At 44.2% G+C, this 16,637-nt stretch overlaps 1 protein-coding gene across 10 annotated transcripts in view; it reads left to right on the forward strand.

The window, feature by feature from the left end:
• The window catches only part of Cdkl3 (cyclin dependent kinase like 3), an 87,839-nt gene extending 71,422 nt beyond the window's left edge, over window positions 1–16,417 (forward strand). For all 10 annotated transcript variants that reach the window (XM_059270508.1, XM_059270506.1, XM_059270507.1 and 7 more), the window contains one exon: window positions 16,135–16,417. Coding sequence is in view for 1 of the 10 variants with exons in the window: in XM_059270510.1 (XP_059126493.1) it covers window positions 16,135–16,200 (66 nt within the window). In the remaining 9 variants the exon portion in view is untranslated. The remainder of the gene's footprint in view (window positions 1–16,134) is intronic.
• The last annotated feature ends 220 nt before the right edge of the window (window positions 16,418–16,637 follow it).

Raw genomic sequence — 16,637 nt, forward strand, 5'->3', positions numbered from 1 at the left:
TGTATGTATGTATGTGTGTGTGAAAGAGAGAGAGAGAGAGAGAGTGTGTGTGTGTGCGCGCGTGTGTGTGTGTGTGTGTGTGTGTGTGTGTGTGTGTGTGTAGGTCAGAGGGAGAACTTTCAAGAGTGCCCTTCCATGATGGGCTCTAGGTCAAACTCATGCAGTCAATCAGGCTTGCTTAGGGAGTGACTTTACCTGCTGAGTCATTTAACTGGTCTTAAAATACATTGACTGCTTTGAGGTAGATACATATTTCTTAAAAGAGAGGGGGGAAATGATGGGCAAATTGAACCGTTAAATTTTATAGTCATCTGCTGATGGTGGTGGAGCACACCTTTAATCCCAGCACTCAGGAGGCAGAAGCAGGCAGATCTCTGGGGTTCAAGGTCAGTCTGGTCTAAGAAGCAAGTTCCAGGACAGCCAGGGCTACACAGAGGAACCCAATCTCGAAAATTAAATTTAAAAAAAACCAGAAAAACAAACAAACAAAGAACAAAAAAACAGAACCAACCAACCAACCAAACAAACAAAAACCTGTCTCAAAAAAAACCAAAACAAAACAAAAAAAATCAACCAAACAAAAAAAATTTTATGGTTATCTTTGGGCCCAGCTGTTAGAAACACTGGTTGTTCTTGCACAGGACTGGGGTTCAATTCCCTGCATCTGAATGGTAGCTCACAAATGTCTTCCCTCCAGTCCCAGAGGATCCAGCGTTCGCTCCTGGCCTGTTCAGCACCGCAGGAAAGTGGTTCACAGATAAACAATGCCAACCAAACACACCTACACTTCAAAAAAATCCCCAAAAACTTTAAGTATGTGGTTCTTCTTCATTGCAGATCATAAAAAGAATGGAAAAGTCACTACTTGAAACTTAGAGTTAACACATTAATCTTTAGAGTACAGTGAATTCCTAAAATCTCTTTAACAAAACAGCAGAAAAGGGGAGTAGATGGGCTGGGCACGGTGACCATCACCGTACTCAGTGGCAGAGGCAGGCAAATCTCCAAGTTCCAGGCCAGCCTGGACTGCACAGCAAGTTCAGTCTAGGGCTACACAGGAGACCCTTTCTTTAAAAACAAAACACCTCAGATAACGAAAGAAAGGTGAATGGCTAATATCAAGAAAGGACTCTATTAGAAAGCAGAAAAGTAGATATGAAAATTGTGGATTCCGCTTTTCATTCTCATCCACTTGGCAAGGACTAGTCATTGGCACATGGTGCCAGTGAAGGCTGAGACAGGGCAGCTGGAAACAGTGTGCTGCTGGTGGGAGTGGCGTGTGAACCCTCCTCTCTGGAAAACAACCTGGCATCGAATGCTGAAGCCTGCCTGGTCCACCTTAAAGAAAGCCTTGCGCACCAGCTCCCGAAGAGTGTGATGATGTTCCTAGCAGTGTTTATTATAGCAACATCTGTAAACGTTGCGACAGTTCATCAACAAATATATTAATGAATGGTTATTTCTACACAGTGAAAATCAACTGCAATTACAGCTATGCACATGAATAGAGCTTACATTTTTCATAAAAATATAGTTATGAGAAAGAGGAGCTATGTCAAAGTTGAGGATAGCAGAGTATCTCATCAAACATGGTATTTGCCACCAACCCTGACAACCTTAGTTCAATCTCTGGGGCCCATATGGGAGGCATGTCCTCTGACCTTCATATGTGGACTGTGGCATGTGCACACACACACAATAAATAAAATGCAATAAAGGTTTTAAAGTAAAAATAAATCAAAAACAAAAGCAAGTCATATTACGATGTCATGTGTCTAAGTTAAATGCATTTTAACTAAATTTTGTTGAACCAGGGTCTCACTGTGAAGCCCTGACTGGCTGGAACTGGGACTGGGCAGCATCCCTGTGTTTGGGTCTAAGATTACCTGTATATGCACGTGCCTGCAGAAACTTACGTAGGTTGTGTTGTTTGGCATATGTGTTGTCGTCTTATTTTTAATTGTGTATATCTGTGTATGTGCACGGGGATGCTCAGGGTAGACAGAAGAGCGTGTTGGATCCCCTGGAACTGCTGTTACAGGTGGTTGTGAGGCACCCGGTGTGGGGCTTCGAACTGAAACCAGGTCCTCTGCAAGAAGAGTGGTGCTTTTAAGCACCAAACTGTGTGTAGCTTTTTTGTTTTTGTTTTTTTCAAGACAGAGTTTCTCTGTGTAGACCTGGCTGTCCTGGAACTTGCTCTTTAGACCAGGCTGGCATTTTAATAGTGGTATAATGTGGTACATTTGCAACTCTCTCTCTCTCTCTCTCTCTCTCTCTCTCTCTCTCTCTCTCTCTCTCTCTCTCTCTCTCCCTCTCCCTCTCCCCCTCTCCCTCTCCCCCTCTCCCTCTCCCTCTCCCTCTCCCTCTCCCTCTCCTTCTCCCTCTCCCTCTCCCTGTGTGTGTGTGTGTGTGTGTGTGTGTGTGTGTGTGTGTGAGATGGAATATGACAGGATTGTTTGTATCCAGTTTTAATTTATGCATCCAATCCTCCAAGATTTTTTTTTTTTTTTTTTTTGGTTTTTCGAGACAGGGTTTCTCTGTGTAGCTTTGCGCCTTTCCTGGGACTCACTTGGTAGCCCAGGCTGGCCTCGAACTCACAGAGATCCGCCTGGCTCTGCCTCCCGAGTGCTGGGATTAAAGGCGTGCGCCACCACCGCCCGGCAATCCTCCAAGATTTTAAAAACTTTTTACTATGGGTAAATCATACATGCTGAAGAAAATAGAATCTCATAATGACCCATCCCATGTACTTACCACAAAGCTTTTAAGAATGTGTTACTTACATCTGTTCATTCCATGTAGTAATGGATTTCACTGTAACATTCTCATATGTATACATAATGTGTTTCTATCATAGTCACCCCTATTACCCATGCCTGATAATTGCCTCCCTCTTCCCAACTAGACTCCCTTCTATTTCCATGTCTTTGTGTGTGCATGTGTGATCTGGTGAATTTTGTTAGGGTTGTTTATAGGAGCACGTGCACCTTACTAGCGGACACACCACTGAGGAGACGTTTCTTTCCCCATCCACCATTAACGGCACATAACATCCTCAGGAAGCGGAAGGGTAGGGCCCTGTGAACCCTTGCCCCTCCCCTGACAGGTGCTGACAGCTCCAGTCGTGTGCAGCTCTTGTACAGGCAGTCTCACCTACTGTGAGCTCCAGAGTGCAGCAGCCATGGCAGGCCGCAAAGTGCCTTTCTTACATTGTTCCCACCCCTCCTTCCGCAATGCCTCCTTAGCTTTGGAAGTGGTGATATCGATGTCCCATGTATGGCTTACCTAACTCAATCTTCATTTATTCTCCATGCTTTGGACCAGTTATGAGCCTCTGCAGACACTGCTGACTACAGGGAAAGAAAAAAGCGAAGCCCAAAGCTGACAGGAGCATTATCCCGCGGGCATAAACATAGCTATGTAGAAGGCATATTATGTCCACTTAGAAAAAACAACTATTGGCACTTCCCCACTGGGGCCGAAGACCTCCCCAGCTACGGGATCTTGACTGGATTTACAATACCAGGTGTGAATTACTCCTGTGGAGTGAGCCTCAAGTCCAGTCAGAAAGCACTCGATGATCCCGTAACAGACTTACCACTATTGCGCCGTGACCTCATCTTGCCAGGCTACTTAGTAGCTTTACACACAGGGTCCACAGCTGATTAAGACCGTTGGTGACAAGTCTCCCCAGCGGTGTGTATAGCGCCTTCTGCCACTCTAGCCAGCAAAGAGGAAGCTTCCAGCCCATTTCCGTTTAATTTCTCGTAAGTTCTGTGACCAAAGCATGTAGAGTCTTATCATCTAGTTCTGATGGTCAGTCAACAGCACAAGCAAACTTCTGTATTGCTTTGGGGAATCTCAGGGGCCCTCCTGACCAATACCTCAGGGAGGAGCCCACTCCTTCACCATGTAGCCTTAACAACTGTCCACACATGGTCAGTTTTTGTCCCCTTTACTTTTTCAGGCATTTCCTTCTCTCTGTATTATTTTGAGACACATCCTAGGTATCATATAGTTCTTCACTAAATATTTTGAAATGTATCTCTAAAAGTTAAGTGTGTCTTTAAAAACATGTAATTGCTTATCACAACTACAAATTGTTTTAAACCATCAAAACTCTAGTCAGCATTTAAGTTTCCAAGTTTTTCATGTGTCATGTTTGACATTCTGTTGGAATCCAGTGCCTTTTAGTCTTTTTAAGTTGGTCATGGGCAGTCCCGTGAAGCCCTGAGTGAGGTTCCGGTGAACATATCTGAGGCTGAAGATGTCACTGTAAGTACAAAGTAGCTGTTTCATCCCATGGGGTAGGTTGTGATTCCACACTTCACATGGCTTGTGAGAGCCAACAGCCGTTTCCACAGATGCCTGCTTTGTACATCTCTGATGCGATGCATGTCAGATACTGTGGTTTGGTTTTCCTGCTTCGGTCCTGTAAAAAGGCCTCTTAATGTCTGTCTCATTCCCAGCTCATCAGATGTCTCCGTAGTTACTGTATCAAGTAAGACAAACGATACTTGTTTACTAATGATTTACGCTAAACAAATACTGATTTGCACAGGCTTACCATTCTTGCTCTTCCACAAAACTAAGAAGGGTGTGTGTGGGCTGAGAAGACTGAGGTACTGAGCAAATGAGATAACGCACTGAAAGTGAATTGCAGCCCGTGAGTGCTGCGCGGAGGTGTTTTAACAGAACAGGCAGCCTCATCTCTCAGCCGTTTAAATTTGGTAACTGTAAGGAGACTTCCCTCTGTTGACCCATCAGGGGGCTGTTCAGGTTCTCACCTACCATCTGGCTGTTTCCATGGGGCATCCTCTGCCAGGCCATGATACAATCTTGCTAATTTGATCCCACTGTAAGCACTGTGATGTTTTGTGGCAGTTTGATTTTTTTTTTCCTCTTGTTTGAAAAAACAGAAATGAACAGGAAGAGACAAGGCCACTACAGGTACAACTAGAAGCGGTGTCCACAGCAACGTCATACTATTCACAGCAAGGCACCTGGAGTCTCAGCTGAATTCTTGGTCACATGCCATTCTTTACATATTCCACTGCTAAGTATAATAAAATGAAAGCAATCTAAAACCATGGAAAACACATTGTTTGAGGCTGTAGATGTGGCTCAGTTGGTAGAGTGCTTGACTAGCATGCATGAAACCCTGGTATTGACTTGCAGCACCCAATAAATTGGGCATGGTGACCACACCTGTAATTCTAGCTCTGGGCAGGAGAATCAAAGTCACCCTTCGGTACTTAGTTCTAGGCCAGACTGTGCTATTTGAGAGAAAGTGGGGGGGCCGGGGAGACGGGGAGAGGAGAGAGGAGGAGGATGAGCAGAGGAGAGGAGAGGAGAGAGGGAAGAAGGGAAAGGGGAGGGAAGGAGGGAAGGAGGGAAGGAGGGAAGGAGGGAGGGAATGAAGGAAAGCTGGCCATTGTTTGGTACTGTGGTTGGAATGTGAGATGTGTGGTGCTCCCCAGTGAGTCTAGCTTTCTGAGAATGACCCGTCCTTACAAGAGCTCATTGTTTGACTTCCATGTTTTAGAAACAGACGGTGTTCAGAAACATAACTGGCCATAATTAGCTAAAGCCTCCTCTCCCATAGTTTCTTGCAGAGCTAGAAATCTGGAGATGGAGTGAGGCAACCAGGCAGACCCTCCCCCCGGGCCACAGTGGCCAACCAGCCTGGCATGGAGGCAGCAGCAGGAAAAGAGTGGGCAGCTGTGCCCAGCAGGCAAGCTACTTCTTCTCTGCCAGCCCAGGGAAGTCACTTCATGAGATGTCACTTTGATGACATGCACTCAGTTCACACGGTCAAAATATGCTGTCCAGGTGCATCGCTTCCTCTTGTGGTAGGCGTTGTGGGTGTCATCTTCTGGTATTTGGGTGAGGCGGAGCTTGAACAACCTTGCTTGAATTCTTGATGACACTGAGCACCCGGTAGTGACAGGGCATCATTTAATGTAAGGTATAGGACTCCCGCAGCAGGTAGGATTACTGCCATGCTGTAGCTGAAGCCCAACGCAGCCCTTTACCTCATAACTTTGACTGTCTGTAGACAGGATATGGGGGTGTGAGGTGCAGCATAGCTGTGTAGACGACACCGCCTGTTCTCAGTGTCATATATACACCAAGAAAACACATTACAACTGTATCATCAGGCAAGGGAGGCCAGTGGTGATTTTAGCCCTCTGCTGTGTTGTAACTCCAACACTTTGTGTCTTTCTTTGGTGAAAGCTTTGGGAATGGGAAGGTCAGAGTTGATGGTATCCTTTGAACCTGACACCACTATGTTGCTTTCCATTGACAGTTCACGGAGATTTTCTTTGGTCAACTGTAAGTCACTGTTTTGGGGGAATAAACTCTGCCTGATAGGAGAAGAAACAGTCCCTATTTGAAATTTAGCTCTGACTGAGATTGTATCATGAAGAGAATCTCAGGACAACTAAATGTCACAGAGATGACAGTGAGCCACCGCCTCATTCAGCAAACCGGTGAATTGTGCCCAAGTCCTGGTGTCTGTCTGCTAATTAGATCTTCTATAGTTAAGGATCAAAGTTTCCTCAACTTTTTTCTTATAGCATGTAACAAAGGGCAGGGATTCAGTAGTGTGTAGACGGAGTTTTTTGTCGGAATTGTCGGTCGGCTCTGTTCCACCAGTCACTCCAAATAATCACATGGAGACTTCTTATTAATGGGAAAGCTCAGCAGATAGCTTGGGCTTGTTTTTAGCTAGCTCTGATAACTTAAATTAACCTATTTCTGTTAACCTATGTGCTGCCCCGTGGCTCATTTACCTCATCTATGTACTTTCCATGCTGCTGCTTCTGAGTCCAGCTGGCAACTCCTGAGACTCCACCCTTCTTCTTCCCAGCATCCTCCTAGTCTGTCTCTCCTGCCCAATCTCTACCTGCCCACCTACAGACCAATCAGCTCTTTATTAGCCAGTGAGAATAATACACATTTACAGTGTGCAAAGATTGTTCCACAGCAGTTGTGTCTATAAATACTTATAAGGAGGCAGGAAGTAGGCTGAGAAAGGTGTGAAAGAGCCATGAGATTCTGGGGGCTGCAGATGCTGGAAAGGCTCCATCGGGAGTCAGCTGAGCTGAAGCTTGGGCAGCAGGTAGATTTAACACAGGTAATGAGTTATTGTAGGCTGGGTGTGTGAGGATATTGGGCTAAGCATGTACCTACCTGATCCAACTGAACCCTCCTGGCAACTCATTGAGATGTGTGTTATCATTTATCATTATCCCAGGTTAGAGCTGGAGAGATTTGTGTCAGATGAAGTGATTTTTCTCAGAGACACACAGTTGGTGAATGACGCAGGCAGGATTCAATCCAGTCTGACACGAAGGGTAGCTTTTAAATACTGGGCTATCTTGTTCTTTGTTCTAGGAATGAATTCAGTGGTTTACTTCAGTGGGAAAACATGGCTCTGGTGTGAAAGCTTTGCTTGTCAGGAGGCTAGAGTGTGCGGTGGGCAGAGAGCAGTGGGCTCTTCTGTAAGTCAAGGGTGGATCACAGAGAACTTTGGGCACTGTGTTAAGGAAGTGAGAAAATCTTAGAAGGCAGTGGAAGCATTAGATGCCTATTAATGAAGTGGCAGGACCAGACATGTGCGTTAGGAGGACAACTTGGTGTGAAGGGCAGGATAGGAAGCATGAAAACCAGTTAGTGCTCCACTCTACAACTTGAAAACTAGAATTTGGACAGGTGTTGTGGCCCGTTCCTGAAATCCCAGCACTCAGGAGGATTGTCATGAGTTCAAGACCAGCCTGAGTTATGTAACGAATTCCAGAGAAGCCTGGATTAGTGAGACCATGTCTCAAAACAAACAGAAGAAATGGGAATTTGTTCTAGAGAAATTTTTGCACATAGATCTTCAGGTGCTTCATGAACAGACTTATTTAGGGCTCACTCACCAATCCTTGCAAGGAGTATGGGAACATACATACCTGTATCACAACTAAAACCCTTTATGTGCATGATTGTCTTCTTCTATTCCTCATGAATGGCACTGTTATTACATGCCAAATAAGTGCATGTTCCTAGTTCCAAGGAGACAGAAACCAACAAAATTGGACTGTGCAAAGCTCTCACAGACTGCTGCTTCTTACCTGTGTTCTGGATGCACATGTGATGCCCTTGCCCTCTGTGCTGCTCACATTCCTGGGCTGTGTGTGTCACTCTGAGGTAATGTGTGTCACCATGGCATGGTGTCACAAAGGGGATTGCTCACAAAGAGACAGACATTCTAATGTTTTTGTGGTGAGTGTGTCCCCATGACTTCCCAACCAAGTGTAGACGGTAACACACATTGGACTTCCTGAAATCTCATAACCCAGCCTGGGGTCCTAGCAACAGATCTGACATGCCCTTCATTTAAATTAATGCCTATGGGGATTTGGGCAGAGTTGAACACCTCTCATCCCAAAGTGCAAAATTGGGGCATTTGTGGTTTTTAGATGGGGATGATGAACCTGAAAAGTCTATGCAGATTTTGAAAAGCTCTGCAGTCTGAAGCAGTCAGGTTTTGTCCCTAGGGAGAAGGGCTCTCTGACCTGCACCTTACAGCTGTCCCTTCATCAGTGTTTTGCTTGCTAAAATTAAAACAGCTGGATATGATGGAGCTATTAATTTAAGTATAGAAGTGACCAGATTGAAATTTTATATTTTATCCTTTTTTTGTTTGTTTTGATGGGGGGGGTTGTTGTTTTTGCTTTGTTTTTTTGAGACAGGGTTTCTCTATGTATCCCTGACTGTCCTGGAACTCACTCTGTAGACCAGGCTGGCCTCAAACTCAGAGATTTGCCTGTCTCTGCCTCCCAAGGGCTGAGATTAAAGGCATGTGCCATCAATGCCTGGCAAAATTTGATGTTTTAGTGACATATATTAAATATTTACAAATGAGATTCTAATGCATGGGATTTGCTTCAGAATATCCCAGGATGAGTGTCACAGAGGATGCAGAAAAGTAATAATGGCTTTGAGTTTGATGATTATGGAGCCAGATAATGGGGCCTTGCCTGGGGAAATGGAGTCATTATACTATTCACTATATTACATAAATTAGTGAGTAATTATGACCTTTATAGGTGTTTGAAATTATACATGTTACATTTGTTTAATTGTATATGCATATATACATATTATGCATGTTTGAAAATACACATAATTTTTCAATGATCGCTCTTTAGGTAGAGGGCAGGATTAGTTGTGTTTGGATCTCACAGCAGTGCTGTGAGAAAAAGAACTACTGGCGATTGTTTCCAGAGACTCATGTGCCCAGTAACACCTCAGCTTCATGTGTGGCATTCTCTTCGCCCATCAGCCATCTCAGTCAAGCCTGGACTGACCTGGGCTGACTGAGCAGTGTCTAGTTATGTGTGCATTTCTCCTCACCTTCCACTGTCTGCTCAGAGCGCTTTAACTTCGGCTTCTCTTGTTCTTTACAGGGCTTTCTACCTAATCAGCACTCGTCCTATGACCCTGAGTGAATATTATAGTGTCTTGAGGATTAGAAAATGATATATTAAGGATAAGACAAGACATCAAAGAGTATAAGCGAATATTCTCAAAATGGTGATGATCTGGTGCTGGGTTCAGTGTCCAAAACCTCTGAGCTTATTCCAACACTGACAGCACTCCTCTCTGAAACTAGGGGATCACAGCATGTTTAATTCCTGCTAAATAGAAATAATCTAAAGACAGTGTCTTAGTTGGGGTTTCTATCGCCGTGATAAACACCAGGACCAAAAGCAAACTGGGGGAAAGGGTTCATTTCATCTTGCAACTTGTCCATCTTCCAGGAAAGTCAGGGCAGGAACTCAAGGCAGAAACATGGAAGCAGGAACTGATTGCAGAGGTCACGGAAGAGTGCTGCTTACTGGCTTACTCCGCACACCTTGCTTGGCCTGCCTTTTTATACCCCCAGGACCACCAGCCCGGGGGTGGCTCCACCCACAATGGGCTGGGCCTCCCACATTAATTACTGTTGTTCAAATCATAGGTGGTCTTAAAATAAAAATCCCAGAGCCAGATACTGGGGTGAAAACTGAAAGATCAGAGAAGCAGAGCAAGCCACAACCAACCTCACCTCGCCAACTCCTCAGCCGATCCTGTTTCCTCAGACTGAAAGCCTCTGAATTCTCACCAGAAAGGGTCTCAGCTGAACTGCTTTAGTTCCTGTTTCCTCATGCCTTATATATCTTTCTCCGCCCTGCTGTCACTTCCAGGGATTAAAGGCTTCCCAGTACTGGGATTAAAGGTGTCTGCCACCACTGCCTGTCTCTGTTTCCAGTGTGGCCTTGAACTCAGAGATCCAGACAGATTTCTGCCTCATGAATGATAGGATTAAGGGTCTGTGCCACCACTGTCTGGTCTCTATGTCTAATCTAGTGGCTGGCTCTGTCCCCCGATCCCTAGGCAAGTTTATTAGGGTACACAATATATCACTACATTTCCCTTTTTTTTGTCTAAAATAATAAAAGAAGGTTACAACTAATATAAGAAAAACTATATGCAATAAGTACAATAAGTATATATAATATATACAAACAAGAGTTACATTAACAATGTGCAGTCCATAAACATATGACAAATTCAGAGAAAATACTCCATTATTTATCCTATTTTGGTGAGTCCAAAATGTTGTACCTAATTCACTTTCTATCCTAACTTGTATTACCAACCAAAAACTATCTTTATCTTATATTTTACACATCTTTAGTGAGTTTATTTTCTGAATTTGTTAACAAGGAAAACTATAACTACCTAATCTTCAACTCCCTCAGAGACCTGAGAAGGAAATAATATTACCTAAGTAAGCAGCAAGTGCTAACAAGCAACTTCCAAAAAATTGTGAGAAATGACAGAAACAGTTGGCTGCCTGAACAGTCACCCAAGGTTCCTCTGCAACGTTGGGGCATCCATCTTTGGCCTACAGGCCTAGTATATCTGAGAGTCTCATCTGTGAAGCAGGATTTTCTAAAAGGCCTTCCTACCTTGTCTTGGCAAAGTTAGACAGTTCTTTCTTTTGTATCCTGCTTGTCTACTTTGGACAGCATACTGTCAGCAGTCCAGACAAGGGCATTTTCTTGCCCAGTGACCAATTGCCACAAAGAAAGTAAACTCCATATGGAGTTTTTTCGATGCCCATCATCTTCTCTGAAGTATATTGGTGCTGCTAGGAACAGACATGTCTCATTGTCATAAAAAAAAAAGAATCTATGTTATTAAAACATCTTAAATTCCATATTCTGTAGATCTCTGAAGTGTTTGAAGATGAACTGTTTATCAAAATATATTTCTGTTTGACCTTGAAAACATACCTAATATGACTGCAAGTTTGGTTGTAATGACTATTAACTTGCATTTCTTATATCCAAGTTAGTTGGTAATAATAACTTTCAAGGACTAGCAATTTGCATTACATTGTTAAATGAACTGTATAGGTACAATACCTTGAACAAGATTAGAAATATATGTACAGTATTTTCTAACAAAATCAATCTCAAATTTTTATCAATATACATAATTTGTATACAGTATACACAAATCCAATCCAGTGTAAATTATTTAAAACTAGTAGTTGCCTTTTAAAAGTAGATTCAATAATCTACCTTTTTATGTTGTATCTATGTCCTCTTTTTTTCTCTTCAGAGTAGATTCAATAATCTACCCTTTTATCCTATCATTTCTATATTTTTTAGAGTAGATTCAATGATCTACCTCTTATCTATATCCTTGGGAAATTTCCATACCTTAGCCTTACTTTGTTCATGAAACTTGTTAATTAAAAAATGCCCCACAGGCTTGCCTACAGGCCAGTCTGATATGGGCATTTTCTCAATTAAAACTCCCTCTGCCCAAATCACTCTAGTTTGTGTCAAGTTGACATAAAACTAGCTAGCATAGATAGGCATGGGGGCAAACACTGTCATCCCAACACTGGGGAGGCAGAGGCAGGAGGACCAAAAGTTCAAGACCTCATAGTAAGTTCGAGGCCAGGCTGGGCTACACAAGGCTGTGTCCAAAAGCCAAAGAGGGGTGGGATAGTCTGGTCTTGGGTGGAGGAAAAAGGAGCAAGAGGTGATTCAGTTATTTCTACAGTTCTTTGTCCTCTTTTGTCATAAAGTTATAGAAAATACTATAGCTAATGTCATAGCATTATCTTAAACATGATCCAAAGTCCTTCAGCAGACGGGGACTTGACTTGAGGTCATGCCAGTCTCCTCCACAGTACAGGACCACAGCCAACCTCAACCTTGGGGCCTTTCTTAGAGGCTGTGGGGGATCAAGTGATTGCTTTCTAGAATGGCAAATTTTGAGAATTATGATCTCTAGTTTGGGCTTCCAAATAGTGTTTTGGAGGTAATTTGTCTTTCAAGCAAGCTGTTGAATCAACCAAATGAATCACTGTGGGGAGTGAGTGATACTGTGTGCCCTGCCTGGTCCCAGGCTGAAACTGAGCTATGCTGGTGGTAAGGAAGTAGAGGAGGAAACAGAGCTGACTCATCAAGACCTCAGAAGCCTGGTATGTGGAGCTAGGAGTCCCTGGCTGTTGGCAAGGCAACAGCACAAAACTTTCTCATCCAAGGGCTTGACCCCAGGGAGGGGACCTGCTGGTGCTGTGTGGACACTCATCTGTTCACTCTGAGGAGCTCAGGGAACTGTAGGGACATCAGGTGTCCTCTCTGGTGTTCAATTCTCCAGCACATTGGTTTAGAGACTTTGTATGGGACTTCTCAGTATGAATGTAGGTGCCCATGTAGTCTAAAAGGAGGCATTGATCCCCTGGAGCTGAAGTCATAGGCTGCTGTAATTTGCCTGATGTGGGTCCTAGGAACAAAACTCAGGTCCACTGCAAGGAGGGGACCAAGCTATGCTACAGCCACTCCCTTAGAAAGGATAAATGGCACTTGTAATACTAGCACTGGATATGCTGAGAACGGGGACCCTGAGTTCCAGGCCAGCCAGGGCTACAGAGTAAAATCTTATCTCAAAAAGCCAAAATAAATCAATACAAATATCAAATAAGTAACAGCAGCTTTCTTTATGCCTAGATATTTCATCTCTTCCACACACAGTCATTTTAAGAGGGCTTAAATGTGTCTGTACAGTCAATAAGAATTTCTGCTGGATCTCAATCCTGACCCGTTTTAAAAGCTCACCAGATGGCTGAAGCCAAGCCTGTCCTTTGGTGTCCTTGGGTGGAAACCATTCTTATTTGTTTCTGTCACAGATTTTAGCAAGGGGCAAACGTGAGTGGCTCGGGGCCAGGTCTCCACATGTGGCAAAGCCACTTGGAGCTGCTGCTCAGTAGATGTGGTTCCCGTGTTGCCTGTGTCCACACAAGGGAGTGCAGCAGTGGTAGGGGGGCCATGTTTCTCCACCATCTTCAAGACAACATGAGGCAACGCTGGCCCTAAGCCCTTTGCCTCAGCCCAGGGTATCTTGAGCAAGGGGCCAATAAGGAGAAGCCTTCACCTGTAGCCTCCTGAGTATGGACCCTTCCTCAGCCATGTAGAACGACACAGCCAACTCCTGAAAGCTGTCCTTTGACCTCCACGTGCACTGTCGGAATGCCCACACATGTGAGCACACACACACACATATGCACACCGTCTACACACACATGCACACATGATAATAATGATAAGTTAGAAAAAATATAACTAAAAAAAAAAAAAAAAAAAGAGGGAGCCGGGTGGTAGTGGCACACACCTTTAATCCCAGCACTTGGGAGGCAGAGCCAAGCAGATCTCTCTGAGTTCGAGGCCAGCCTGGTCTACAGAGTGAGTTCCAGGACAGGCTCTAAAGCTACACAGAGAAACCCTGTCTTGAAAAACCAGAGCGGGGGTGGGGGGAGGTGTTCCCATGTGAGTCTGATATGGGTCTGATACGCTCCTGGCAGCATTGGTTTGGGAAGAGAAGTTGGAGGCACTAGGGTACCCTTGACTAGGGAAGCAGAGATGACAAATACCATGGATGTGTCCTACATTGGGCTGTTCAGCAGTTGGGCTGATATATGAAATGTACAAATAGAAACATGGGCAGGTCTAGAAAACATATTGTGGGGTGGAAACAAAAAAGAAGACCGAATGAGATATGTAACTTAGTATTGTTCATATAAATGAAAATACATGCCAACCATAGTACACACCTGACATGGACACGTATAAGCCAGGAAACATCAAGTGTATTAGAATGATTACTTGAAATAGAAGGCCAGAGAAAAGAATGGGGCAAATACATGCATGCCCCATTTGTGTATATGTAAATGCATGCATATGCACATACTACTACATACATACACAGATTCATGCATCCACACATACTAATGTAATGTGTGCATGCATGCAGACATACTAATACACAAAACGAGAGGAGCCTTGTATGGACTAATTACAGTATAATGTGCTATGAACTGATACAATGTGATGAATGCTCTCTAGCTGAGGTTTAATGAGTTAGAAAAACGTTAAATGTCAAAAGAAAATAAAACTGAAGTGCCCAGACCGTGCCCTTTGAGGCTTTCCTCACCTGGATGTTAACTCCTGTCTTTATCGGTGTCATCATAGTGTTTTGATAATCTCACTGACAGAAATTTGTGTTTTGTTTTGTTTTTCAAGACAGGGTTTCTCTGTGCAGCCCTGGCTGTCCTGGAACTCACTCTGTAGACCAGGCTAGCCTCGGACTCACAGAGACCTTCCTCTGCCTCCTGAGTGCCGGGATTCAAGCACGCACCACCACTGCAGGCTTCATTGAGAGAATTTTAGCTTCTGTGGGAGTGTTTTGGTACTTGCCTGCCCTTGTCAGATGTGAGGTGTATGATGCTATTCTGCTCTATCAAATGCTTAGAAATTGGGCTGCAGAGACATCTCAGTGGTTAAGAGCATGTACTGCTCTTGCAGAGGACCTGAGCTGGGCAGTTCACAGCAGCCTAGAACTCTAGTTTCAGATGATCTGATACCTTGCCTTCTTCTGGACTCTGAGGGACCTACATTCACACATGCACAGCCTGCCCCCCACATTCACATAATTAAAAATGCATCTTTTTAATGCATGGAAATTTATTTTTTAAATTATGTAACTTATTTGTGTGTATAGGTATTTTGTCTACATGTATGTATGTGTACCACACGCATACCTGGTGCCTGCAGAGGCCAGATGGATACCCTGGGACTAAAATTATAGACAGTTATGAGCCACCATGTGGTGCTGAAAATCTGACCCAGGTCCTCTGGCAGAGCAGCCATTATGGCTTAACCATTAAGCCATCTCTCAGCTCCTAGGAGATTACTTTCTATTAGCTTCCTGACACCCAGAAGAAGATTGTAAGTACTTACTCTTGTGTTTATCCCAAATACAAAAGCTATGCTAACAATTAATGAGGCCTGAAAAAAATTAGTAAGGGAAAGGAAAGAAAATCCTCAATTATGTTTGGCTTGGTTTCCTAGAAATTCTATGTCCATATTTTGTGTCTAGCTAAGCCTGACAGCAGATGGGTCACGTCTGGGTCCCTGGACATTAGGACATGTTGTCTCAACTTTTGAGACAGTGCTATAGCATGCAGGACCAATACAGCAATAACAAGTGTGAGACCTATAAGCTAGAAGTGCATACCATTTAAAAACAGTATTTGAGGGATGGAGAGATAGCTCAGAGGCTAAAAGCACTTGTTGCTCTTGTGGAGGACCTGAGTTCAGTTCTCAGCACCCACACTGGATAGCTTACAACCTCCTGTAACTTTAGTTCTCAAGTATTTGATGGTCTCTTCTGGTTTCTGGGCACACACACTCATGCACAAGCACACACATATAATTTAAAACAATATTTAAGTAATACTACTTCAAGTTTTATGGTTAACTAGCGGGTCTAGCTTAAGGCACAAAAGACCTAATATGCTCCATCACCCCATGTTCCATAGTTGCCCAGTGTCAGGAAGACACATGCCTCTGACCTGCCATCCTGTGGTGTCTAACATGAAGTGGGGAGTACCCTTGTTCCTCCTGGAGATGGGGACACAGTTGGTACCGAGTTTCAGCTCAGTCAGCCCTCAGTTGTCCAGGGTGCAGTGTGCACAGCTGTGGGATATACCTGACTTCCTCTTCTCTCCTCCCCCAGGGTTCTTCCGTTTACAGCATCTTTCCTGGTTGGTGCAAGAGAGGCAACTTCAACTGGCCATCCTGACCTCCCACTTGACCATCCCCGACGCTCTGCTGGGGTCTTGCTACTCTAAAGGTAGAGTCTGACCCGTCCCACTGGAGAGGGCTCAGGACTTTTACCCGCTAGAGCACAGCAAGACTGACACTAAGCTCTGAGATGTGGTCGCAGAGAACGATACAGCCTCTGGCTTGTTGGCTGGAATACTTTGATCCCCATAAAATATAACAAAACAAAACAGAAAGTCTGACTCTCTTGAATCCACCCTGCTGTCAGAAAACTAAGCCATAAAGAAAGGCCGTGTCAGGGCTCTGGCTGCAGCCCTGGTTCGAGGGTCATCAGACCTTCAGGTGTTGCTAGATCTCAGCTGTGACATCATTGCAGATTCCAAATCTTCCCAGAGGAGGCCCCAAATAAGCATGGAACAGAGAGAAGCCACCCCCACAGTGCCGCCTTTGAATTCC

Source organism: Peromyscus eremicus, chromosome 8a (assembly GCF_949786415.1).
Source record: "Peromyscus eremicus chromosome 8a, PerEre_H2_v1, whole genome shotgun sequence".
Taxonomy (NCBI): domain Eukaryota; kingdom Metazoa; phylum Chordata; class Mammalia; order Rodentia; family Cricetidae; genus Peromyscus; species Peromyscus eremicus.